Genomic DNA, 25,957 nt, shown 5'->3' on the forward strand with positions numbered 1-25,957 from the left:
CTATTAGCACTGGAAAGCACTGCCGTAAGGAACTGTATTTAACCTGAATCCAAGCCCAGCATTCTCTAAGGTTATTTGTCCATTTCCTTTTCACAGGATTTCTATGAATCTGGCTCCACAGTTCACAGGTGGGAATATTGCTGTAGCTGAGGAGTCCTCAGCCTCAGCACTGCTGGCCTTCTGGGCTGGATGACTGTATTGTGGAGGGCTGGCCTGTGTGCGGTAGGATTTTAAGCAGCCTTTCTGGTCTTCTCCCATTAGAAGCCAGAAGCAACTCCCCCCACCCTAAACAAACCTTACTCTTATATATATAAAGCATATATATTTGCATATATATATACGAAACATAAGCAGATTTACTATTTATCTGTGGTATTATTATTATTATTAATTTGGCTGCACCGAACAGCTTGTGAGATCTCAGTACCCAGACCACGGATCGAACCCGGGCCACTGAATCCTAACCATTAGACCACCAGGGAACTTCCCTATTTATCTGTGGTATTAAAATATATCATGGGGAGGTGATTAGGAAAAAAAAATCCAAAAAGACTCCTTGGGAGGGGTGATAATGGAAAAAAAAAGGTTGATAAACACCGCTCTAGCTCAATTTTTCAGTTCTTATTTATGCAAATTCCTCAGGAAAAATGACATTTGTGGCTCTTGTAAGCTGAACCAAAGAGCCAAGCAACTGTGGACACATAGAAGGAAATGGCTGGGAGCTGGCAGAAGCTGGCAGGATACCGTATAGAAAAGACTCAGGACTGATGTCAGCTCCTTGGCTATGATGGGTACATGAACCTGAAGAAACTCTCAGCCAGGAGCAGTGTCAGGGGAAGCTCTGCTGTGTCTCAGTGGAAGGGGCTTGGGGGAGGGCTCTTCCTGCTGGGAAAGGGGCTTAGAGCTATGTGGTCATGTCACTTTACACCAGGCTGAGGACGTTTATCGAATGTGGTTGACTAGGGCCTCCACGTCACTGCCAGACACACACATTTGGATACACTTTTCTCTCCTCTTGACTAGCCTTATTCTTGAATAAATCTGGCCTCTCACTCTGACCTCCTCAGATCCCACTGTTTAGAGAACACTGAATATCTTGATTGCTGGCCACTGTACATCCATGCTGGGGAAATAACAAACAGCCCACTGATCCAGAATATAAAGATCACTTCTACTGCACATAGCCAGCTAAAATGAAAAAATTTAAATTAAAAATCCAACAAATACATTTTAAAACATTTAGAAGTTTCTCTCTTGAAAAACTTAATTTCCCTCATCTTGCAGAGAGCAAACCTTCCCAGCTTTCAGTTTGGGGAAATGAGTGACTAAGAGTTTAACCTGAACCCAAGCTAAGAGTCACTCATTTTCTGCTTCTTACTTCTATCAAAAAACCCCACTTGAACTCAGCGTAGATGGATGAGGAACAGAGCTGGTGCTCACAGGAAGCCACGAGCCCTTCAAAGGCTCCTGTCTTTCTTAGCGCCGTGCTTCTTGAGCAAGCCAGGCACTGCCTCGCAGACCTGCCTTGGAGCCACTTTCAGAAACGCAAGGTAAGGGGCCGGCGTGGCAGGGGGGTGAGGGGGCGCGTTCCCAGGGCCTCAGGCCCTGCGTTGCTTTGTCCACAGGTGTGTGGACTTTGGAAGCGCTGAAAGCTGCCCAGCCACACAGCTAACCCCATCACTCAGGCATCCTGGTCATCTGCTGGTCATTCTGTTGGCACCTGTCCTTCAGCTCACACAACCTACCCTCCCAGCCCTCATCTGACTGGCTCTCGCATACATACAGGGCTCTCCTCCTGCACACATCTGACCTAAGCCACAGGCTCAGAACACACAGCTAATTTTCATTCAACATATACACTTTTCTACTTCTGGCTTCTATCGAGACTCCCAGGTCAAGAAACACCAGCCAAATAAGGCCTGCAGAATAATTCCAGACATTTACCAGCTGTGTTGACTTTAGTTTCTTCTCCTGATAATTTCCTAACACCTCAGTCTCTCTTATTCCTTTCATTTTCACTGGTAAAATTATGGAGGAAGGCTAGAATTGTTATTCATTTAACTAGAATTGATAATCATATAACACAGTTTTTTTTTTTTTTTTTTTTTGAGACCCTGAGATGCCCCAGGTCTTCAGCATCTGTTTGCAGGAATAAACCAAAACCTCTCTCTTGAGAAACACATAGCTTGGGTGTTTGGGTGTGTGGTGGTCAGGGTGGGAGATGGGGAATAGATGTGAATTATCGAACAATGTGAAAGGGTTTTGATAAGGAATATCAGGGTGCCGCTAAGAAGGATGCAAGAGGAGGTGGCCTTGAGTCGGAAAGCCTCCTGCATTGCTCCGATTCACATGTGGACGTGTGAATAACTTTAAGAAGGTTTTAACCTCATCTGCCAATTTAGATAAGAAATGAGGGTGGTTGGCGAGGTAGAGATTTTATTTCTGGCTATGATGTGCCTTTTCTAGATCTGTCCTGCTAATTCCCACTCTGATAGGATTCAGTGTGTAAGATTGATTTTTTACATGTGGTTTTGATGAAAAGGCCAAAAATTTCCCTCAATTTACCCAACTGAATACTGCAACCTTCTACAGGGCCTGGAAAACACATTTGCTGCATTAGTGTCAGGTTGGCCCAGGAGTGGCCAGTCACCCAGCCTGGGAGGCTAGGTGTGTTCCAACTAAGAAGGTGCTCCACAGGGAACATGGGGCTTGGCTGTGGCGTGCTAGGGCCCACCCGCACCAGCTCTCAGGAGCTGATTGTTAAATCTTCAGGAATTTTTGAGGCGGTTGGTGGCTTGAACTTGGCCATGGTGGGAGTATTTACACCACGGAAACCAGCAAGAGCCATAAATCAGAGCCCCCCCCGCCATCCCCCGCACCTCTTTGCCCTCCCAGACCTGGTTCACCAGCACATCACTGGGACTTGGGGCCCGAGGAACAAGTTCTCTACATGGCTGTGTGGCCTTCAGGAGGCATTTAACTTCTCTGAGTCTTTCACGAGTCATCTACACCATGGCTCAGTATGCTTATTTGGCTTAGAGTACCAGGTTTTTGTTGGAGGGGGGTGTGGGAACAGGAGCACAGGACTGGGATTGAATGTACGATATGAGTGAACATGCTCTGAAATCCTATGAAGTACAAAGCACACAGGAGGAATTAGAATTTAAAAAAAAAATATTTTCTTGGTCCTTGCCCCCTTTTCTTTTATTCTTTTTTTTTTTTTTTAATATTTATTTATTTATTTATTTGGCTGCATCGGGTCTTAGTTGTGGCACGCAGGAGCTTCATTGTGGCATGTGGGCTCTCTAGTTGTGGCGCGCAGGCTCAGTTGCCCAGCGGCACGTGGGATCTCAGTTCCCTGACCAGGGATCGAACCCACATCCCCTGCATTGGAAGGCAGATTCTTAACCACTGGACCACCAGAGAAGTCCCAGAATTTTTATATAAAGGCAAGAGGCCAACCTGGTTCCCTTCTAGCCTGATGATTTACCTAAGTCATCACTGAATTTTTGGTGTTACAGTCTGAAGGGGAAACATGCATAGATTTTAAAATCTTTTTTTAATTTTTTTTTTTGGCTTTCATGTCAGAAAGGCCCTGGGTAAAGTTCTGTTGGGCACGTCAGCTAGTCTTGTCATTCTTGCGAGTGATTTCAGTAATGCCAGACTAGCTTTCAGAAATATACTTTTGAAAAACACCTCATCGTTGGGACTTCCCTGGCAGTCCAGTGGTTAAGACTTTGCCTTCCGGTGCAGGGGATGCGGGTTCGATCTCTGGTCGGGGAGCTAAAATCCCACGTGCCTCACGGCCAAAAACCCAAAAACATAAAACAGAAGCAATATTGTAACAAAATTCAATAAAGACTTTAAAAATGGTCCCTATATTGAAAAAAAAATCTTAAAAAAAAAAAAGGAAAACCTCTTGTTGATAAGGAGGTTTTACTACCCCCGCTTACAAACGGGAGAACCAGAGCTCCCAGCAGAGGGGTAGGAAAAGTGGCAGAGCTGTAATTTGGAATCTGCCTCCAAAGGGCAGGATTATTTCACTTTGGCTGCACTGCCCTTCAGTTCAAGGACCTGAGCCCTTCCATGTGGGAAGGTTGGGAAGAGTGTATGATGATCTGGGCAAAATACGAAGCAGCTGTGCTCTGTACGCAGCACCGTTCTGATTCGCTTTTGTTCTGATAGAAATCTTGTTGGCTCTTCTGCTCATTAGGTTCTTCTGTTTGGGCTCAGACCTGCCGTGAGGAGCCTATACATCTGAAAATGAACCCCACGGGTATAGCAGACACCACCCTGGATGAAAGCATCTATAACAATTATTATCTTTATGAAAGCATCCCCAAACCTTGCACCAAGGAAGGTATCAAGGCATTTGGGGAGCTCTTCCTGCCCCCCCTCTACTCCTTGGTCTTTCTGTTTGGTCTGCTTGGAAATTCTGTGGTGGTTCTGGTCCTGTTCAAGTACAAGCGGCTCAAGTCCATGACCGATGTGTACCTGCTCAACCTCGCCATCTCGGACCTGCTCTTCGTGCTCTCGCTCCCTTTCTGGGGCTACTATGCCGCAGACCAGTGGGTGTTCGGGCTCGGCCTCTGCAAGCTCGTTTCCTGGATCTACCTGGTGGGCTTCTACAGCGGCATATTCTTCATCACACTCATGAGCATCGATAGGTACCTGGCCATTGTGCACGCGGTCTTCTCCCTGAGAGCAAGGACCTTGACTTACGGGGTCATCACCAGCGTGGCCACGTGGGCAGTGGCTGTGCTCGCCTCCCTCCCAGGCCTTGTGTTCAGCACGTGTTATACTAAGCGCAACCACACCTACTGCAAAACCAAGTATTCTTTCAACTCCACGAGGTGGAAGGTTCTGAGCTCCCTGGAGATCAACCTTATAGGGCTGGTGATCCCCTTGGGGATCATGCTGTTCTGCTACTCCATGATCATCAGGACCTTGCAGCACTGCAAAAATGAGAAGAAGAACAAGGCAGTGAAGATGATCTTTGCCGTGGTGGTCCTCTTCCTGGGGTTCTGGACCCCTTACAACGTGGTGCTCTTCCTGGACATCCTCGTGGAGCTGGAGGTCCTTCAAGACTGCACCTTTGAGAGACACCTGGACTATGCCATTCAGGCCACAGAGACCCTGGCTTTCGTTCACTGCTGCCTTAATCCGGTCATCTACTTTTTCCTGGGGGAGAAATTTCGCAAGTACATCGTACAGCTCTTCAAAACCTGCCGGGGCACTTTGGTGCTCTGCCAGTACTGTAGGCTCCTCCCGATTTACCCCGACACCCCCAGCTCATCTTACACACAGTCTACGGTGGACCACGACCTCCACGATGCTCTGTAAAAGATGAAAATGCAAAAAGCAGAGTTAATAAGCTTCCCAAATTAAGAGCTTATTTAAAACTGTATTGTAGTAAGAGTTTCCTGAACAAGTACCGGGAAGAAGAATTATATCCACTGCAAAACACTGTAGGGCTTCTCACCCTGCAGTCAGCTTTTCTTCCTGCCAAGTACAAGTTCAGTGTGACTAGAGTTCACCCGGACCAAGATGTCCTTCCTCGCACCAGGCTTTCCTGCAGGGATGAGTAAACCCGAGGAGGATTCTGAGCAGTGTTTCAATGAGGAGATGGATGATTTTGGAAAGGGAAGACCAGTACCTTCTAACCTGAACTCATGGGATTCTCCAGAGGGGACTGTAGAGAATTGACTGGGGGAGTAAATCGCTACTTCTTGCTGTGAAAATGAGCCCTTTAATTAACTTCTAGCTTTTTGTGAAACAATATAGAAAACTTCGGCATGCTGTCCCAGTGTTTTCCTAAGAATATATCTGAAGCATGGTATACTCCATGAAGTCAGGTGTCTGCAGAAATGAATAGTGAAGTAATGAACTTAGATCTTGATTCTTCTATTGTAAAGGATTATTTGTTAATGGAAGCCAAGCTTTCAATGCTGATTACAATAATAAGGAGAAAAAGGCATTAGCGTGGTCTGATTTCCGAACATGAAATACAAGGCATTAACAAATCTAAACATACTTGTGGAAATTCAAACACAGTTTCATATGCTTGTGGACATGTTTTGTTTTAATTATAACAGATGAATATTCAAATTAAAAAAATAATACATAGGCCCAGACACATTTATTTGGGGTCTTTTACTCATTTACAAACATTTCCTTCAAAACCAAAAATGATGAGGACTAATCAAGTATGACAATTTTTCCTTAATCATTTTGAAGTGCCTGCTGTCAAGTGAGGCAAGAATAAGCCACTAAAAGTTATTGCTGATGTGGCATAAAAATGACTTTCCAAGGTGTCATCCTCTCTTTTAAAATATTGGCCCTGCTTTTTAACTTTTGGATGACTCAAAAGTTCTTACAAGTCATTTTAATTACGTAATTAATCATTTTACACCATTAAGATAAATCTCTGTTCATAAAGCCTTAATCAGAATTAAGTAAAGACTTTAACAAAGTCTAGGGATACCTGTAATATCTCCAGAAACAAAACCTATTTTACAGACTATTACCTGAGTTAACCAGTTTAAAATGTTTCTGTAAATTTACACATTATTGCACGCTTTACATTTATAAAGAATGCATTTCCAGCAAATTTATTTTCAGAAGTGATTTTAACAGGGTAAGTTGATGTTGCCTTTATAGAAATACAATAAAATACAATAAAATAAACCCGTGTATGGTTTCTCCTGGTTATGTGTGTGTTTGGTCTCCCGACGGGGATGAGAATCTGAGCCACTAATGTTCCCATTGTCTCGATTAATCATCTTCGCTACATGTCGTAGACGAGATGGATGTCCCCGAGAGGAAGAATTAAAGGGTTCACTGTTAAGATCACCACTTGGGATGGGGAAAGGAGTCGCTACGTGTTGTCACAACAATGCTTGGAGGTTAGAATGGATAAGGAGTGGGGGTGGGCCGGGTTCCTAGGCAGTGTTTCCTTAGAGAACCTCTGCACCATATGGCAGGGTCTGCAAATCCTACCTCTGTGTTTCCTTGTGAGTCTGAGCACATTACTTTCCTCTCTTAGCCTCAGTTTCCTCGCATCTGTAAAGGAGAATATAGTTCAGAGTGACTGAAAAAAAGAAATAAGATGATTACTGAAAGCATCTATGTTCCTTGGTCATAGATAAAGTGTGGTTTTGAACTTCCCAGCCAGTGACTGCCTCCCCTTTCCTGAGGGAGCTTGTAATTTCATTCATTTAATCACAAGGAGACAGAAATTTAAGGACACCGAGGGACTTCCCTGGCAGTCCAGTGGTTAAGACTCCGAGCTTCCACTGCAGGGGGCGTGGGTTCGATCCCTGGTTGGGGAACTAAGATCCCACATGCCACACAGCATGGCCAAAAAAAAAAAAAAACAAACCCCAAACCCCAGTAAGGACACCAAAAGACAAAGACTGGCCAAAGGGGTTTTACTGTCCCTTCATTGTCCATCGCATACAATGCTAAGCAAGGCTGCGGTGCAGACCACACAGCTACCACCCCTCCACCTGAGGGCAGGGTCACTTATCACCTCCAGTCACTCAGGGCCTCCCTTGTTCCAAAGTTGGGGGGTGTCCCCTCAGGATGGGAATTTAAAACCTCCGGTGATAGCCAAACGTAATCCTCTCAGAACACGGAAAAGAAAGTTCCTTCTTCCCCTTCAGTAACAGAAACATAGAAAGCAAGCCAGCTTGATTTCTACTCAAAGGTTTTTTTTGAGGGCATCAGGACCAATGATCACCAGCTGCCCAAGTACCAAAAAGTTATGCTTCCAAAATCTCTTGATGTCGATTCCGCACAAAGAACAAGCAAGCTGCCCTACGTGTGCCACTCACAACAGAAGCCCTTTTTAAGGTGGGTTTAACAATAAGTTTTCAGACATTAGACCCATCCTTTTCTTGCTGCAACATGCCTCGCTTCTGGGGAACACAGGCTAGGTGTAATTTCTTTAAGAACAGAAGAAGCAGGTTTGCTTTGGAGGTGATGTAAATGTTTTGGAACTAGATAGAGGTGATGGCTGCACAGCATTGTGAATGTACTAAATGCTACTGAATTGCACATTTTTAAATGATTAGTTTTATAGTATGTGAATTTTACCTCAACAACAACAACAACAACAAAAAGAATAATAAGAAATAGCCCTGTCAGGATCTGTCCCGTAGTTGGTACTCAAATTCTATTAAATAGATGTGTTACCTGCTTCCCATGAGAAGGAAGAATACAGGGTGATGGCCAAAGGTCTTCAGATCTTTAAGTAGGTTATTCCTAAGAAACTCTCATAACACTTTGGGACATTTGATGCAATTAATTCCTATTTGTTGAGAGTCTGTTTTGTGCCAAACCGGATGCTAGGTAATGGATAGAATATAGGATAAAGGAGTGAGCTCTGCATGTATGGAATTTATAATCTGAGTAGGGAAAACACAAGCACAAGATCGACTATAGTGCAAGCAGGACAGATAGGATAACAAAGTCACAAACAAAATGCTTCAGGACCCCAGATGAAGGAGAAATCGATTCAATGTCAAATTTCATAATATAAGTAGCTTTTGTAGTCGGCTTTATAAGTAGAGCATGATTTGGATGAATGGAAGGGAGGAAGGACGGTCTATGCTGATGAAATCACACATGAAAAGGCAGGTGTGGTGTCAAGAGCACACTGTGTGGTCAGGTAGTGGTGAGTAGGTTTTTTTTTTTATATATAAATCTGATTCTTTTTTTTTTAAATTAATTTATTTATTTTTGGCGTGTTAGGTCTTCGTTTCTGTGCGCGGGCTTTCTCTAGTTGCGGCGAGCGGGGGCCACTCTTCATCGTGGCGCTCTGGCCTCTCACTATCGCGGCCTCTCTTGTTGCAGAGCACAGGCTCCAGACGCGCAGGCTCAGTAGTTGTGGCTCACGGGCTTTGTTGCTCCGCGGCATGTGGGATCTTCCCAGACCAGGGCTCGAACCCGTGTCCCCTGCATTGGCAGGAGGATTCTTAACCACTGCGCCACCAGGGAAGCCCATGAGTAGGTTTTTGTAGTTAAAGTGAACGTTGCAGGTGGGGGAGAGGAGCAAAGTAGGAAAAGATGAGACAAAAGAAAAATTACAGACCTAAGAGGCAGCAGTTTTGAGCTCCTAAGCCAGTGGCCATCCTTCATTGGGCTGGAGGAGACTGTCAGTGGGTGCTGTGGGATGCCGTCCACACACCCCATGCAGGACAGAGGGCCGCTCACTGCACCATCTACCGGGAGCCCTGACATCTGGGGCTCTCAGCTGGTCTCCTTTCAGGGCTGTCCTTCCTGGGCCAGCTCATATCCAGCACCTGGATACTGAGGAGAAAGAAACACTTGCCCCCTTGCTTTAATTTGGGACAACGCTGATAGGCCATTACAACTGCAGAGCTCCCCATAAGATTAGCTGGGGCCTCTGTTGCAGCTACATTGTGGACCAACTTTTCCTACTGCCCACTCCTGCTTTCTTCATGCCCTTACAGGTGTTGTTCCCAAGAGGACTCCCCATTAAACCTCCTGTATGCTAATCTCAGGGTTTCAGAGTCTGTTTCCAGGAACTCAGGTCTAAAATGGGGACTTCTGGATCAGCACCTAATATAAATGGAAATTGACCCCATTTCCATTGTGGGAAAATGAGGAAGCACTGAGTTTGCATCAGGGCTGTCCACTCATTGCCTTCTGGCCCCCATTTGACTCTTGGTTCATGCAATTCCATTAGTCAACCTCACCTTTGCTGCCATAATTTGCCTGCCTCAAGCCCTGAGGCATTGTCCCTACACTCTGTTTTATTATAGTCATAGGCCAACTCTACCCTTGGCCGTGTTGCGGCCACCTGACGTCCTCTGTTCTGTACCGGTCAGTGGCTTCCTGGGCTCAAATGAACCAGACACAAGCTCCACCCATTTCTGTGGTCACAATACTTTACTCCTGAATGGCCATCATCAAAAAGTCTACAAATAATAAATGCTGGAGGGAATTCCCTGGAGGTCCAGTGGTTAGGACTCCGTGCTTTCACTGCCAAGGGCCTGGGTTCAATCCCTGGTCAAGGAACTAAGATCCCACAAGCCACGTGGCCCAGCCAACAGCAACAACAACAACAAATCAAAAAAAAAAAAAAATGCTAGGGAGGTCGTGGAGAAAAGGGAACCCTCCTACACTGTTGGTGAGAATGTAAATTGGTGTAGCCACTGTGGAAAATAGTATGGAGGTTCTTTGAAAAACTAAAAATAGAGCTACCATATGATCCAGCAATCCCACTCCTGAGCATATATCTGGAGAAAACTCTAACTCAAAAAGACACATGCAGCCCAATGTTCACAGCAGCACTATTTACAATAGACAAGACATGGAAGCAACCTAAGTGTCCATCAACAGATGAATGGATAAAGAAGATGTGGTACATATGTACAATGGAATATTAATCAGCCACCAAAAAAAAAATAATGCCATCGGCAGCAACATGGATGGACCTAGAGATTACCTTACTAAGTGAAGTAGGTCAGACAGAGAAAGACAAATATCATATGATATCACTTACATGTGGAATCTAAAAAAATGATACAAATGAACTTATTTATAAAACAGAAATAGACTCACAGACATAGAAGACAAACTTACGTTTACCAAAGGGGAAGGGGGGGAAGGGATAAATTAGGAGCTTGGGATCAAAATATACACACTATTATATATAAAATAGATAACCAACAAGGACCTACTCTGTAGCACAGGGAACTATGTTCAATACCTTGTAATAACCTATAATGGAAAAGAATCAGAACAAGAATAGATACATATATGTATAACTGAATCACTTTGCTGTACACCAGAAACCAGGACAACACTGTAAATCAACTAATTTCAATAAAAATAAAAATAAAATACTTCACTCCTTAAAAGCTTATAATGGCTCCAAATTCCCCTTTCAGAATATCAGAACTCCACCAACTGTTTTCATATATTGAAACTCATTTCAGCCTCTTCTTAAAGTAGATAAGGTTGGTTTTATTATCCCCAAGCAACTGAGTTCAGGGGAAACAATATTCTAATGATGAATTAGACAAACCCTACGAACAATAATCATCACCTCACTGCTTAGTAAAATGCCTAGCACAGAGCAGTTGTTCAATTATTTTTTCGTGAATGAGTGAATTTCCTTATCTCTTAATTAAGTACTCTATGCTAGCAATTCAAGTTTCTATTTCACTACACAAAGTTCACCAGTCCTCTCTCCAAAATCCCCATTATGTTTCTAATAAAACTTTGTGTGACAGAGTTCAAAGGCTGATTGAATTGCCTCCCAGTTCCAGAAATTAGTTTGTGGTCTTTGGGTCAAAAATGACTTCATTAAGACTTTTGGTATGAACAGAGCTGCAGAAGTCTGCATTTTCATCTTCTCTGGGAAATTGTAAAATAACAGCAAGAAGAAAGAATGAAAAAACCCACGAACTCCATTTTCAGTCAAACTTGGAGAGAGAGATACTTTTCAGACTCCAAAATATATGAAAGGTCTGCTAAAAGCAGCCGCCATCAGGCACAAATTGTGGGGAAAGGTGAAGAGAAGGGTGGGGAGAGGGTGCAGCAGTGATGGACCTCACAAAGCACTGAAAGAATCCACTTCCCAAAGGGAGGGGCACACCTCCAGGAGAAGGGCTTCAGTCAGAAGCCCTCCGAGTCCCAGTTTGGTTCAGAAGAGCAGATGAGGCAGATTTGTTAAATTTCAGATTTGCAGGAGGCAATCTCTCTCTGTGGCAGTAAAAGAGAGTCATTGGGTTGTGAAAACAGCTTGCCTCCTGGAAAATTACCAACACCCTGCCCCAAACACACACACACACACACACACACACAAATACAAACATAATCATATTTAACAATTCAAAGATAGGGCTTCCCTGGTGGTGCAGTGGTTAAGAATCTGCCGGCCAATGAAGGGGACACGGGTTCGAGCCCTGGTCCGGGAAGATCCCACATGCTGCGGAGCAACTAAGCCTGTGTGCCACAACTACTGAGCCTGTACTCAAGAGCCCGCAAGCCACAACTACTGAGCCCACGTGCCACAACTACTGAAGCCTGCGCTCCGCAACAAGAGAAGCCACAACAATGAGAAGCTCAACCCAAAACAGCCCAAAATAAAAACAAACAATAAAGTAATTAATTAAAAAAAAAACAATTCAAAGATAGACACTAAGAAAAATAATATTGACTATAACCAGGATAGGAATACTACAGAAGTATAGGAATATAATATTTTATTACCATGATCAAATATATTTATCTCAGTTCAAAATGCTTAACAGGGCACTCCTGAGGTATTTTATTTTATTTTATTTTATTTTTTTTTTAAATTTTTTAGCTACTTTTATTTTTATTTATTTATTTATTTTTGGCTGTGCTGGGTCTTCGGTTCGTGCAAGGGCTTTCTCTAGTTGCGGCAGGTGGGGGCCACTCTTCGTCGCGGTGCGGGGACCGCTCTTCATCGCGGTGCGCGGGCCTTTCACTATCGCGGCCCCTCCCGTTGCGGGGCACAGGCTCCAGACGCGCAGGCTCAGTAGTTGTGGCTCACGGGCCCAGCCGCTCCGCGGCATGTGGAATCTTCCCAGACCAGGGCTCGAACCCGTGTCCCCTGCATTAGCAGGCAGATTCTCAACCACTGCGCCACCAGGGAAGCCCCTGAGGTATTTTAGCTAAAAGCAAAAGACAACAAGAATGCCTGCTATCATCACTGCTACACGCCATCGTGCTGGAGATACTAGCTCCTTGCTGTAAGTGGAATAAATTAGAGGTATAAAAACTGGAAAAGAGGGACATTCTACAAAGTATCTGACCAGTACCTCTCAAAACTGTGAACATCTGCAAAAACAAGGAAAGTCTGAGAGGCTGTTCCAGCCAGGAGGAGCCTGAGGAGACATGACAATTAAATGTAGTTAGTTGTGGAACAGAAAAGGACATTAGCTAAAAACTAAGGTCATCTGAATAAAATGTGGACATTAGTTGATAATAATGCATCAATATTGGTTCATCAAGTATAACAAATGCATCATGCTAAGGTAAGATATTGGTAATAGGGGAAATGGAATATGGGGTATATAGGAATTCTCTGTACTTTCTTCATAATTTTATTTTTTTTCCTCTTCCAGTTTTATTGACATATAATTGGCACATAGCACTGTATAAGTTTAAGGTGCACAGCATAATGATTTGACTTACATGCATCATGAAATGATCATCACGTAAGTTTAGTGAGCATCTATCATCTCATATAGATATGAAATAAAAGAAAAAGAAAAAATGTCACCAAAGATATTACATAATTATTGGATATATTTCCCACCCTGTACATTTCATACCTGTTACTCATCTATTTCGTAACTAGAAAGATGTACCTCTTAAACTCCCTCACCTATGTTACTCATCTGCCACCCCCTCCCTTCTGACATCCACCTGCTGGTTCTCTGTATCTATGACAGTTTCTGTTTTTTTTTTTTTACATTTGTTCATTTGTTTTTTTTTTTTTTTTTAATTTATTTATTTATTTATTTTTGGCTGTGTTGGGTCTTCGTTTCTGTGCGAGGGCTTTCTCCAGCTGCGGCAAGTGGGGGCCACCCCCCATCACGGTGCGCAGGCCTCCCACCACCGCGGCCCCTCCCGTTGCGGAGCACAAGCTCCAGACGCGCAGGCTCAGCTACCGTGGCTCACGGGCCCAGTCGCTCCGCGGCACGCGGGATCCTCCCAGACCAGGGCTCGAACCCGCGTCCCCTGCATTGGCAGGCAGACTCTCAACCACTGCGCCACCAGGGAAGCCCCTGTTCATTTGTTTTGTTTTTGTTCATTTATTTTGTTTTTTAGATTCCACATATAAGTGATAACATACAGTATTTGTCCTTCTCTGTCTGACTTATTTCACTTAGCATAATGCCTTCTAGGTTCATCCATGTTGTCACAAATGACAAGATTTCATTCTTTTTTGTGGCTGAGTGATATCACATTATATATATATAATACATATATACCACGTCTTCTAAAAAAGAATATTTATATATATATAACTGAATCACTTTGCTGTACACCTGAAACTAACAATATTGTAAATCAACTATACTTCAATTAAAAAAAAAGATGGCATCTTAAATCAAAGAAGGGACACAATGAATTGTTTATTTAAGGAGTAGACCAAAATGGACCATTATCTGGGAAAAAAATGAAGCTTGATTCATACCTCACACCATACATGGTTAAATTACAAATAGATAAAATATTTAAATGTAGAAGTTGGAACAATAAAAGTTCTAAATGGAAACATGGGAGAATTTCTTCAGAATTTTGGCACAGGCAAGAACATTCTCAAAATTCAGAAGCCATAAAAGAAATGAGTAATAAATCCATCTATGTGAATACAAAAATATGCATGACGAAACATCACCAAAAGAAAAATCAGAAGACAAATGACAAACTGGAGAAAATATGTATACACGACTGAACTTTTTTTCTGATGATTAAATGGCACATGGATGTTTATTACATTATTCTTAGTACTTTTCTGTATGGTTAAAACATTTAATAATAAAAATTAATTAATGTATATCCATATTATGGAATATGCCATTAAAAAGAATGATGTCCAGCTATAAACTTACTACCATGCAGAAATGTTCATGATGTATATTAAGTGCTTCTATTATTATTATTTTTTTTTATGGCTTGCGGGATCGAACCTGGGCCCCGGCAGTGATAGCTTTGAGTCCTAACCACTAACTACTGGACCACCAGGGAATTCCCTTAAGTGCGTTTTAAAAACCTGGAAGGATAAACCTCAAACTTCAACCCCAAACTATTAGTCATTTAAAATGTTTCCAGATTTATTGAGATATTATTGATGTTAGCCATTTTTATAGAGGGAAGAATTATGCTTTATAATTTCAGGGCTTCTTTATTTCTTTAAACAAACATGCATTATTTTCATATTCTGCCAAAACAATCAATATCCTCCATTTTAGAAAAATAAAAAGAGGGAGACCTTGTGATTAAGGATAACTGACTAATGAACCGCAGAGAGAGAATCTAAAAAGCAGGGCTCACAAGTGAGGTGAGCAGGTGATTGCTCATCCTGATATACCTGCCTGTGAAGATGTGCAGTGCTTTGAAGAAGATGCTGTCAGTCCTGGGATGGGAAGCAGAGTTTGCGGTATGAGATGGTTACAAGATAGCACGTGGGAGCCTGCAGAATGTTTGCATTCTTTTGATCACACAGGAGATAAGCCAAGGCTATAACTGGAGCCCTGCCAGGCACGAAAAAGATCTGCACCAAGACTGGACTGTACAACCACCTCTCCGTGGTTGCCTTGGTTAGAGGGATTCCTCCTAATTGTAATGACATGGCCACAAAAACATCACATGCAAATAAAGTGAATGGTGGTTCAAGCGGCAGATTTTGTGGTCTAGCTGGGCTTCTCTTGGGGGAATGACTAAGGAGGAGTTTGAGAGGGTTTGTACAGTCGACAAAGAGTGAGCTTATGAGGGAATGGATTTAAGTTGAAAATAAAAGAACTGTCCCTTGGAAACTTTTTTTTTTTTTTAAGTTTATTTATTTATTTTTGGCTGCATTGGGTCTTCGTTGTTGCGCACGGGCTACCTCTAGTTGAGGCGAGCAGGGGCTACTCTTTGCTGTGGTGCGTGGGCTTCTCATTGCGGTGGCTTCTCTCGTTGTGGAGCACGGGCTCTAGGTTTGCGGGCTTCAGTAGTTGTGGCTCATGGGCTCTAGAGCTCAGGCTCAATAGTTGTGGCATATGGGCTTAGTTGCTCCACAGCATGTTGGATCTTCCCGGACCAGGGCTCGAACCCGTGTCCCCTGCATTGGCAGGTGGATTCTTAACCACTGCGCCACCAGGGAAGTCCCCCCTTGGAAACTTCTTGAGGGTTGCAGATGTGTTGAGTCTATCACTGAGAAGACTTCCAGTTAAGGTACAACAAGAAGCCCACAGTTTGGGGGCCTTCCTGGTTTCCAAAACTCACTGAAATGATACATAACATGTAACAAGAAAAATTTAAAAGATGGTTGGATACAAAAGCCACTTTGGAAAATAGCTTGACAATTCTTTGTAAAGTTGAACATATACGTACCCTGTGATCCAGGAATTCTATTCCGAGGTATTTACTCAATAGAAAGGAAGACCTCAGTCCTTAAAAGACTTGTTCAAGAATGTTCACCACATCATACTTGATGGTGAAAGACTGAATGCTTTCCCCTTAAGATCAGGAACAAGACAAGGATGTCTGCTCTCACCATTTCTATCATAGTGGAGGTTCTGGTCAGGAAAAAAAAAAAAAGGCAAGAAAAAGAAAAAAAATGCATCCAGATTCAGATTGCAAAGAAACAAGTAAAACTACATCTCTCTGCAGACAACATGATCTTTTATGTGGAAAATTCTAAGGAATCCATAAGGAAAACTCTTAGAGCTAATAAATGAGTTCAGCAGATTACATGATACAAGATCAATATAAAGAAACCAGTTATATTTCTATTCAAATTTAATCTCATCCAGAAACCCTCACGGACACACCCAGAATAATGTTTAACCAAATGTCTGTGGCTTAGCCAAGTTGACACATAAAATTAACCATTACAAGTTGCCTGCATTGGCTTGATTTCACAGGGGCTCTGGAGCATGAATTGTTTCACAGAATTAAGCCCATTTTGAGGCAAAGGGTATGGCCTTTTGTATTCTCATGTTAGTGAGGCATCTTCCTAATTAAGCCAGGAGTAGCTCTCTGGGGAAAAGAACAACCAACGCTCATAGCAGGTAAAGGAGGGGTGCAGCAGTGGGCAAAGGCTTCTGGGTAGGGTACCAACAGCCTCCAATACAGAGGCAACCTCAAAATTCCTATGTAGGGATGGAGGAGCAGAGGGAGAGAGAAACAAATCTTTATAAACAAACTAAGAGGAAATCTCCCATTCAAAATGAGCCTGTAATCCAACACTCCTTAGTCCAAGGAAGAAATATAATTCTACAACAATGAATAAGATCAACAATCCAAACGAGCTCACTTGACATGAACTCAATATAATAAAATAGCGGAGGAAATACTTCTAAATAAATATGCTGATCCATTCTGAGGAAGTAATAACACCTACTAACAAAGAACAAATGATTCTAAAACATTTACCGACACCAGATAGGGCTGATCCTACCCAAAGGTGTTAAGAGAGATGTATGTGGGTGTCAACAGTAAACTTCCGTCTAGAAATGAACTTAACTTCTGTTTTGAGACCCCAGTTCCTCCAAAAGGCAGAGACTTAATCTCAGTCAATTCAGCATTTAACCCACGCCCCTTCCTTCAGTGACATTCGGTGTCACAATTTTGGGAAAGGGACTCTGGACTTTGTCATCTGTTGCTGTCAGCACCTGCTGAAATGCACCTCATCCTGTCTGGGCCTCAACCATCAACCCATGGACTGACATCCTGAGTTGATCCACTGATCCTTTGGCATTCCTCTTGCAACACTGGAAATGCTCCATTTTCTCCTGTATTCCTCTGTGGCCTCAGAAGACTTAGCAGGGCTTTCTGGAGGCCTTGCTACTTCATGCTGCTCTGGCTGGCATAAGAGACCATCTTTCTGCTCTCCACTCCATGTCTTGCTCATAGGAACCCTTGAAGGGGCCTTGGTCCGTGTGCAGACACCCATGCCATGTTGCCTTCACACTTGAGCCATGATGGGGAGCTCAGGGATCTTGCTTCCTCCCCTCAAAGCCCCATTTGCTCAGATCTCAAAACTTTGGTGGGGATTCTGTTGTGGTTTCCCACTCCAGGGGCTTGGCCATGGGAGGTGGCCATGCCAGAACCCTTCCCAGGGATGCTCCCTGGCATCTGACTTGGCTTTCCTTTTGACTCCTCTCTCTTAGCGCATGGAAGCCTTCTCAGGGGCCCTTCCTAAGAAACTGGACCTGAAGGAGAAAGGTGAGAATGTGTCATTTCAGGAATACAGATGGGACATGTTTAATTTTTAAGTTATTGGAAACTCAGAGGTGGGAGTGGACAAAGAAGAGAAGAGAAGCGAAGATAAAACAAGGATGGCCAAGCAATATGGAGCATGGTAGAATGTCTTGTAAAAACTGGAGTGTCTGATATTCAGTACTATCAAGCTTATGCTGTTGCTGTGTAGACTGTCCCTTGCCCACATCTCCTTAAAGCTTCTGTAAAGTTCTAAAGATGAAAGGCCCAATGTGGGTGAGGTTTTGGTGAAACTCAAGGGACTCAGTTCCACATTTGAGTCAAGATACTGCAAAAGACTGTGTGGGATGATGAGCTCGTTCATGAATTGAACTAATTCAGTGGAAGCACAATGTCTAGCCAGAGGAAACTATGAGAAAGGAAGCTCTCCCGGGGTTCACAGAAATCTTGGGAAGGTTTTAAAGACAAATCTCATCTAAATTTTTTAAAGAGAAGGACACCTCAGCTAGCATCTGTGTTAGACACGGCTAAAGCAACACTGAAAACACATGGACCCACTCCCAGTCTGTGAATGTAGACACAGAAGTATTTTTTCATCCAGATAGCATTGATTGAGGGCTAGATGTGCTGTACTGGGTACCAAGGATACAAGAATGAAAATCACATGGTACTTGTCGTGAAGGCTCTCGGGTCAGCGGTAAACAAATAACAACAATATTATGAGCTAAGTCCCACAGAAGGAGATGTAACCTGAGCAAGGATTAACAGTCCCTCCTCTAATAATTATCAGGGCAACCTAGCTCTCCCATTTCCTCGTCTGCCCCCAAGGCTCACAGAATGTTTGCCAACCTGGTCCTAATCCGCCAGTCTGAATTTCTGACACAGTACCCAGGATATTTCCTTATGTGTCCTTTGCCTAATTAAAAGATGGAAGTTCCTCTTCTTTTGTGATTGTTATTATCATTGGCTATTGCTTCATGAGCATAAGACTACTCTGCAGAAGCTCCATGATGACCACATATTGCAGTTAAGGTGATGGGAGAGTACAGTATTAACAGCAAGTGTCAACAAAACAGGAAATCGCCCATTATCTCAAAAACCTTTGGGTGAGATAATTGCCTTAATGTCTAGTTAGCACGAAAAACAAAAGGCTCTTTTTGGAGGTGGGCATTTGTCCCAAAGAGACAGATGAGATTTTTAGCACATTTAGTGTGAAGATAGAGAGATTTTACGAGACATGATGGAGATGGAGGGATTGTGTGGGACATGTTTTCTTCAAGTGTGAGTCGAAAAGAAAAATTCTCCCCTACCATTTTCCATAATAACAGCAATCAAGAAAAGAAAGAAGAAAGAAAACAAATTATCTAAGTTTCAACAGTTGAGGAGGAAAATAAGTTCTTGTATTGCAGACTCCTGCAACAGAAGAATTCATTGGACTATGAAACAAGAGTTTTAACCAAAATTTTTAGAAACTGAGACCCGATTGAAATAAAAAGGTGTTTATTTGGGGTTTGTTAGGACTGTAGCCTGGGAGACACAGACTCAAGAAGCACCTGAATTTGTTCTGCTGGACTACAAAATAGGGGAGGCTGATAAAGGCAAAACCCACAAGGTTACAGTCAGTTACGTGAGTTGTTTACCGAGAATTAGAATTGGAGCTAGTGAGAAGTAAGGGTGCTTGTTAAGTAAGATTGGCTGGGGTCTGAGTATTTCTGGAATTCTCTATTGTCTGTCTAGACATTGGATCTTTGTAGTTGCTGCTTCCTCCCTAAAGTACCTTCTGTTCTCTTCATTTCTATTCCTTTCTCCTTCTCTTATTCTCCACATGGCTCCACTCCAGGAGGCTTACCCTGACCCATCCCAGCTCTGCAACAGGTCCAGGACTAGATCCGGAATGTTCACAGCACGCTGGTCTTGTCCTTGGAATTGTCTTCCCCACAGACACTGCATCGTCCATTCACACATCTGTGTGCTCCTTGAGGGGCAAGAAATACGTCCTACTCAGTAGCATGGGGTTCAGAGTAAGTACTGAATGAACATTTATTGTATAAATGAAAACACTCCACTCATAGTTAAAGGTGAAGAGCACACCCACCCTAAAAGGGACAGGACCTGAACCCCCGGGGAGTCCTCAATGACACTTCTTGGGACACTTCATGACTTCAAAGGCCATGGAAAAGAGGACAGGTGATCCAGAACGGCCCAATTACCTAGATAAAAATCCCATTGCTTAGTAAAAATTAAAGCCAAGGTGAAGTAAATTGGACAGAGTGCACGCCTTGCTCAGAAATCTAAATCCAAAGATAACAAAGAAGGAAACCAGACTTTAAGTGCAGTATACACTCCCATCACCTCACCCTGCCATATACTCTTGCTGGTGGAGGGTCACACAGTGGATTTCTAGTCTATGTTCAGAGTCACAATTCCCCTTTCGTTAATACCTGGTGGGACCCCTAAAGGCCAGTAATCTGCAAAAGAGACAAAAGAATCCAACTCATTAACACAGGCTAAACATACCCACTCTGGAGCAAGCACAGTGCTCTGCCAACGGGACCTCGGACCAAGGGTGAAGGGATTCAATTCATGCTCACCGGCTTCTCAGACTTTAGTGGGATGGACGTAAATACACAAAAAGGACGCTCTAGAATTCCCTCCTGGAACACACCCTCTCGGAACCCGGCTACTGAAGGCATAGAGAAGGTCATGTATGGAAGCTTTGGTTGACAATCCTAGCTGAGCTCAGCCTTCAGACATCCCAGCCCAAATGCCGTCTGGAGTGAAGGAACCTCCAGACGATTCCAGGACCCAGCAGAGGCCGCAGGTGTCATGGAAGAGACAAGCCATCCTGCTGTGCCTGTCCCAATTCCTGACCCATGGAATCATGTACATCACAAAATAGTTTTTTATGCCACTTATGCAAATGTATTGAAGCAGTTTGATGTGTAGCAACAGACCACAACCAGCGTGGCACGCACTGATGGGAAATGCCCTTCGGATTAGGAATTCAAGGTGTTGGCACCAGAAAGTTGCTTAAGTTTTGAGAACAGGTGAACAGAGGCCTTAAGGAAGTGGAGGACCCTGAGGTCTACACTGAGGTTTCTGAAGTCCACGCTGGATTTCAAGTGTTTTCTGTAGGCACAGGCTGCTCCCAGCAAGGCCAGGCTAGTGCTGGAGGGTCCTGATGGATGAAGCACCTTCACCCTTTCTGTGGAGCCTCCCCCCTCTCTTCTGGTCTGGGTCCATGTTTGATACTAGACTGTCTCCTTGGCTTTGCGTCCTTCAGCCAAGCATGGCGCCTGGTCAGAAGAGCCAAGCTGTTGAACTGAACACGAGGAGCTCCAGGGAAAGGATGGTGTCTCCTGGTGGCTTTTCTTCCCTGCCCGTCCCTCAGGTTTCCAGATGATCGGTTACCTGCTTCTGTGGAGGAATGTGATGGGAAAGAATGCAATTAGCCTTCAGGAAGTCCCTGCTCCATGGCAAGTGCCCTATGAGGCGCTTTTATGATCATTGCCTTTGATGTAAAAACTCCACAAGCGGGGACCCCACTTAGGAGGTGAGGAAATGGGGGCTTAATAAGCGAATCACTTCCTTGAGACCATGTCGATGGTGAGTGATGGCGTGGGAGCACGCACCAGCGTTTCTGCCCCCAGCCTGTCCTGTTTCACTGGGGCGGGGGGGTGGGACGGTGCTGCCGGCCTGAGGGCTCAGAGGCCTGGGCTCCTGGGGGGTTCCTCACATGTGGAAAACCCCTGGGGGTACAGAGCAGCTGTCTGCTGATGAATCAGTTGAGAATCATCCCTGGGCTTTTATAGACAACAGAGGGCTGCTGGGTGTCTAGTTAGCAAACCTCAGGACCCGAAGGCTGAAGGGCAGGGGACAACCCGGGAACGTGCTCAGTCAGACCAAGAGCAGAGGCTGGGCTTAACCCAGAACCGCCTCAGCCCAAGTATCTGGACACCGACTGGACTTCCCTCACAGCCCACGAGCTACTAGGCCACCCGAGCCGTCTCTTCTGCCACAGACCAGACAGAAGCCCTCAGAGCACTGACTGAAAAAGTGACTTCAGGAAATGACTTTTTTTTTTTTTTTATGCTCATAAGGCAAGAAACAAAGACCACACAAGATCATTTCCTATGTGTGTCATCTGACGGAAGACCTATCGCTTGTTGGGGAAACAATGAAAAAAACCCAAACTCGGATGAACACGAAACAATTTCATTCTGAATAAACTGGATTTGCTGAGAAATAACAATGGACTGACTGACAGACAAAAAGAGAGAGACACTAAGCAGCCTGACACAGAGCAGGGTAAAGAGACAGAGGGCACAAACTCCAGGGCCGCAGGGCCCCACCCAGGGCGCCTCTGTCCCTTCATCCCTTCCTTGCCTCAGGCAAGATCTTCTGAAATTGTTTAGCAGTTTCTTAAAAAGTTGGACATACATTTCTCATGTGACTAAACAATTCTACTCCTAGGTGCCTACCCAAGGGAAAGGAAAACAGTTGGCCACATGAAGAATTGTGCATGGATGTTCAGATCAGCATTATTCATAAGAGCCCCGAACTGGAAACAATCCAAATGCCCATAACTGACAAATGGATGTCCACACGTGGAATGCTCTTTAGCAGAAAAAAGGAAGAAATTTCTGATCACGCTACAACATGGGCGAACCTCAAACACATTATGCTGAGTGAAAGAAGTCAGACACGGAAGACTTCATAGTGTGATCCCAGTTCCATGAAATTCTGACAAAAGGCAAAATTACAGTGATGGAAAACAGATTCGTGGTTCCCTGGAGTAGGGTGGAAATGAAGATTTTCTGCACTAGAGAACCTTCTGGGGTGAAAGAAGTGTTCTAAAACTGTATTGTGATGGTGGTTTACACCCATATAAGTTTAGTAAAACTCATCAAACTGAGTGAATTTTATGGTATGTAAATCACACTTCAATAACTCTGTTCAAAACAAGAGGTTCTGCAGGTTGTGCAAATCTGGGGAACGTCTAAGCCAAGGCCATGATGTTCACAAGGATGGCTGAAAATATGGTAATGTTCCAGGAACATCAGTGTTATGGTTGGGTTAGCTCAGGCCTGCTCAGACAGCTTTGACATATTAAAACCAGCTTAAGATAAATTTAATATAAAAGGTTTACACAGCAGGCAATAAAGGTGCTGCCCTTATTATTTTTAGATGTAGCACCCTTCCACAGAGTTAAGAAATCAGGAATGATGGAGGGGCATTGTACTTTAAGAACGACATTATAGAAGATGAAATGTATGCCCCTGAGAGGCACTACAGAGGGTTGGATAGGTTTGGGTAGAGTCCAGGGTGGTACCATTTGTGTATTAAGATTCTGTTTTCCAGAACATGACATCCTGGACAAGGGTGAAAACCCCAAAAGATTCCCTCACATGAACCAGACAAAACACTCTGGCTTTGGACAGAGATACACCAGATTGGAATCCAACTCCAGCTCTCACTGACGTTTAAATGTTTTCATCTGTGAAGTGGGTTTACTGCTGCCTATTGTAGGGTGCCGTTCTGAATATCGGATGAGAGGATGGAAGGGAAATGTACGCTCCGACGCGGTGGTTTCACTCCACTGCCTGAGCCTCTGGAGACTCCACAACAGGGAATCTCTGGGAAGGGGACGTGCAATGTACCAATGTACGTAAGGCTTTAAAAGGAATGGTCTCACATCTTCCCAAAACGTGTCACTGGGCACAGTTCTTGAGTATCGTTTTCTAAGTTTTCAGTAACTTAGTAGTGGAAGAAAGAGTGATGCAGTGAGGCCTGCGTGTGCAGATAGCAGCCCCTTCACCCTGTGGTCGGCCCAACATCCAAAGGATGCAGGACATCCAGCAGAAGATGCTACGGAAGACAGTCCTGAGTTAAGTTCTGGTCTGTCTCAACTCATACTTGCCTCCTGCAGTGGCTCAACCAGAGTTTCCAAACTCCCTGTTGAATCCCAGACAGTCATCACTGATGTCTAGGAGACAGAGAAAAACACACTCCCGTGAAAAGATGCTGTAGATTAGCATCAGAAATTTTTCCTTTCTTCCTCCCTTAAAAAAATGTACATCTTCTCTGTACAGGATTTAAAATACAGGTAAGCAAAAAAGAAAAGGTAAACAATCTCTCAAACAACCACCACCCAGATATGCTCATACTGACAATTCTGTTTATGTTGCTGTGGTCCCCTCCTGTGGGAACATGAGCATGTGTCGATATATGACGAATGCAATGTGTGTCTAGATACCAGAGCCAGACAACCGGGGTTCAAACCGTATCTCTACCACTTGTAGACGTGTGACTTGGTAAATCGGGTAAGAGGACAATACGTTCCTCTGAGTCCTTGTGGGGGACGAGTGGATTAAATATACAGTATGCTCAGAACTGGGTGTGGTGGAGGACAGTGCCCAACGTCTGACAGCAGGATGCCCCGGGCAGGACATGCATCTCACACAACGCCTGGTCTCTGCATGTCCACGTGTGTTCACGTGTCTACCGACGTTGAACAGGCCTGGGCTGAATGTGTGCATACGTGCAGCTCTTATGTCTAAACACACAAAATGGGATCCAACTTAAGGCAACCTGCTTTTTTAACACCACTTACCATGGTCTGCATCACCATTTTAGTGGCTCTGGGGTCTCCTACTGTACAGATGCCCCATCCTATCTACGCTCTCCAACTGTCAATCCTTTGCATAATTATTTGGAGTTGTGTTTAAAGGCTCACCTAGTAGATATCACAGAGATTCAAAAGGAAGTCAAATAAAGATCAGAAAAGCAATAGTCCACTAGATCAAAACAAGACTATTTTCTACTCCTTTGAACCAACCTCAAGTTAGTGAAGTGGCTTATTCAGCCCACTCAAGTCTAGTTATGATTTAAATCAGAACCTATAATTTAACACCTGCTAAGCATTAAAAACAGTAAGATCATTTGAATACAAATTTTATTTAATAAAAAGACTACATGATTTGTACAAAATAAAAATCGGAAACACATTGAACGCTTCCATTCCAACTCTGCAGATGCCTCTGTGTGTTGCTGGGCTGCCACCCTCACCCTATGTCCACGCAGCCAGACGGGGGTGCGTCAGGCACCGTCAGAAACCTCAGGTGAGAACACACCTAATCTATTTTCCAATCAAACTCTCCAGTGAATGTTGACCTTCCGAGGGGCATGTGAGGTATGAGCAAGGCTAGAATTCCAAAGGGTCACAGTCCTTGTCATCACACACGGTCCAGCCATGAGTCTTGGTGTTGGTCTGCAGGGACATGGCTGTGGGTCTTCACTGCACCGATCACCGGCCTGTCCACGAACTCCACGGTGCACAGTTCTGGGCCACCATGCCCACAGGGCGCACGCTCTAGCTCCAGCACGATGATGGTGTTTGGGGCCGAGGTCACCAGGATGTGCTGCGGCACGAACAAGGTCATCTGGGGGCCCCGTGCTGGCCAATAGCGGCCAAGGTTAAAGCCATTAATCCACACCTGACCCTGGAGAGAGAGAAAACCATCAACCCAGCTGCACTGACCACCCTGGGGAGTGCGAGAGCCTTGGTGCAAGGGGGCCAGGGCGGGGAGGCGGGCAGTGTCCCCAGAAAGGCGCTCTCCTGCCACAGGCCAGGCCCAGAGCCAGGCCAGGCCAGGGTGGGATCCAGCATCCTGCCGAGATGTCCAGCCAAGTCGGGCAGGGGCTGGGTGGGAGAAGCCACAAAAGCTGCCCCTGGTACCCACACTGCTTCAGGAAGAGATGTGTCCGGTCCCTTTGACTGGCTTCCTCACCACACATATCGGCACTGGATGACACTGTGGCAGATGCACCAAGTTACTGGATTTCGTCCTGGGTCCAGGGCGGGGTGGGGGTCAGGTGCCTGTCGGCACACACCAGCCTCTGCCTGGCGCCTCTGTAGGCAGCTGCCTCCCTGCCTCCTCAAGGAGACGCGCTTTCCCTCTTTATTCTCCCCTCCTCCAGGCAGGCGGTGACCTCGCTGCCTCTGTGCACGAGATAAGCA

The 25,957-nt window shown here is 44.4% G+C and overlaps 2 protein-coding genes, 1 long non-coding RNA gene and 1 other non-coding gene across 5 annotated transcripts in view; 1 reads left to right on the forward strand and 3 right to left on the reverse strand.

The window, feature by feature from the left end:
- The first annotated feature begins 1,398 nt into the window (after window positions 1-1,398).
- Window positions 1,399-6,337, forward strand: CCR4 (C-C motif chemokine receptor 4). Its single transcript, XM_036868773.1, has 2 exons — window positions 1,399-1,550; window positions 4,214-6,337. Exon 2 carries the CDS (start codon window positions 4,264-4,266, stop codon window positions 5,341-5,343), a length of 1,080 nt encoding a protein of 359 aa, XP_036724668.1. The 5' UTR covers window positions 1,399-1,550; window positions 4,214-4,263; the 3' UTR covers window positions 5,344-6,337.
- A 1,380-nt stretch (window positions 6,338-7,717) lies between these two features.
- Window positions 7,718-7,851, reverse strand: LOC118904600. The gene has a single exon (XR_005022051.1). It is a non-coding gene; the product is annotated as a U11 spliceosomal RNA (small nuclear RNA).
- Window positions 7,852-15,880: 8,029 nt separating this feature from the next.
- On the reverse strand, window positions 15,881-19,990 carry LOC118903587. The gene is made up of 3 exons (XR_005021840.1): window positions 19,787-19,990; window positions 17,446-17,930; window positions 15,881-16,292 (listed from the first exon to the last, which is right to left on the reverse strand). It is a non-coding gene; the product is annotated as an uncharacterized LOC118903587 (long non-coding RNA).
- Window positions 19,991-20,831: 841 nt separating this feature from the next.
- The window catches only part of GLB1 (galactosidase beta 1), a 91,357-nt gene continuing 86,231 nt past the window's right edge, over window positions 20,832-25,957 (reverse strand). Inside the window, exon 16 of one of the 2 annotated variants that reach the window (XM_036868771.1) lies at window positions 20,832-21,354. In XM_036868771.1, coding sequence (XP_036724666.1) covers window positions 21,325-21,354 — 30 coding nt within the window. In that variant the 3' untranslated portion in view covers window positions 20,832-21,324. Of the gene's footprint in view, window positions 21,355-24,875; window positions 25,440-25,957 lie in introns of those variants that run through there. The other variant, XM_036868770.1, reaches the window with a different exon arrangement.

The sequence above is a fragment of the Balaenoptera musculus genome, chromosome 11, assembly GCF_009873245.2.
Source record: "Balaenoptera musculus isolate JJ_BM4_2016_0621 chromosome 11, mBalMus1.pri.v3, whole genome shotgun sequence".
Lineage (NCBI taxonomy): Eukaryota > Metazoa > Chordata > Mammalia > Artiodactyla > Balaenopteridae > Balaenoptera > Balaenoptera musculus.

What these genes read in the sequence shown, in the direction of transcription:
- CCR4 (XM_036868773.1), top strand. Translation starts at nt 4,264, where the DNA reads ATGAACCCCACGGGTATAGCAGACACCACCCTGGATGAAAGCATCTAT.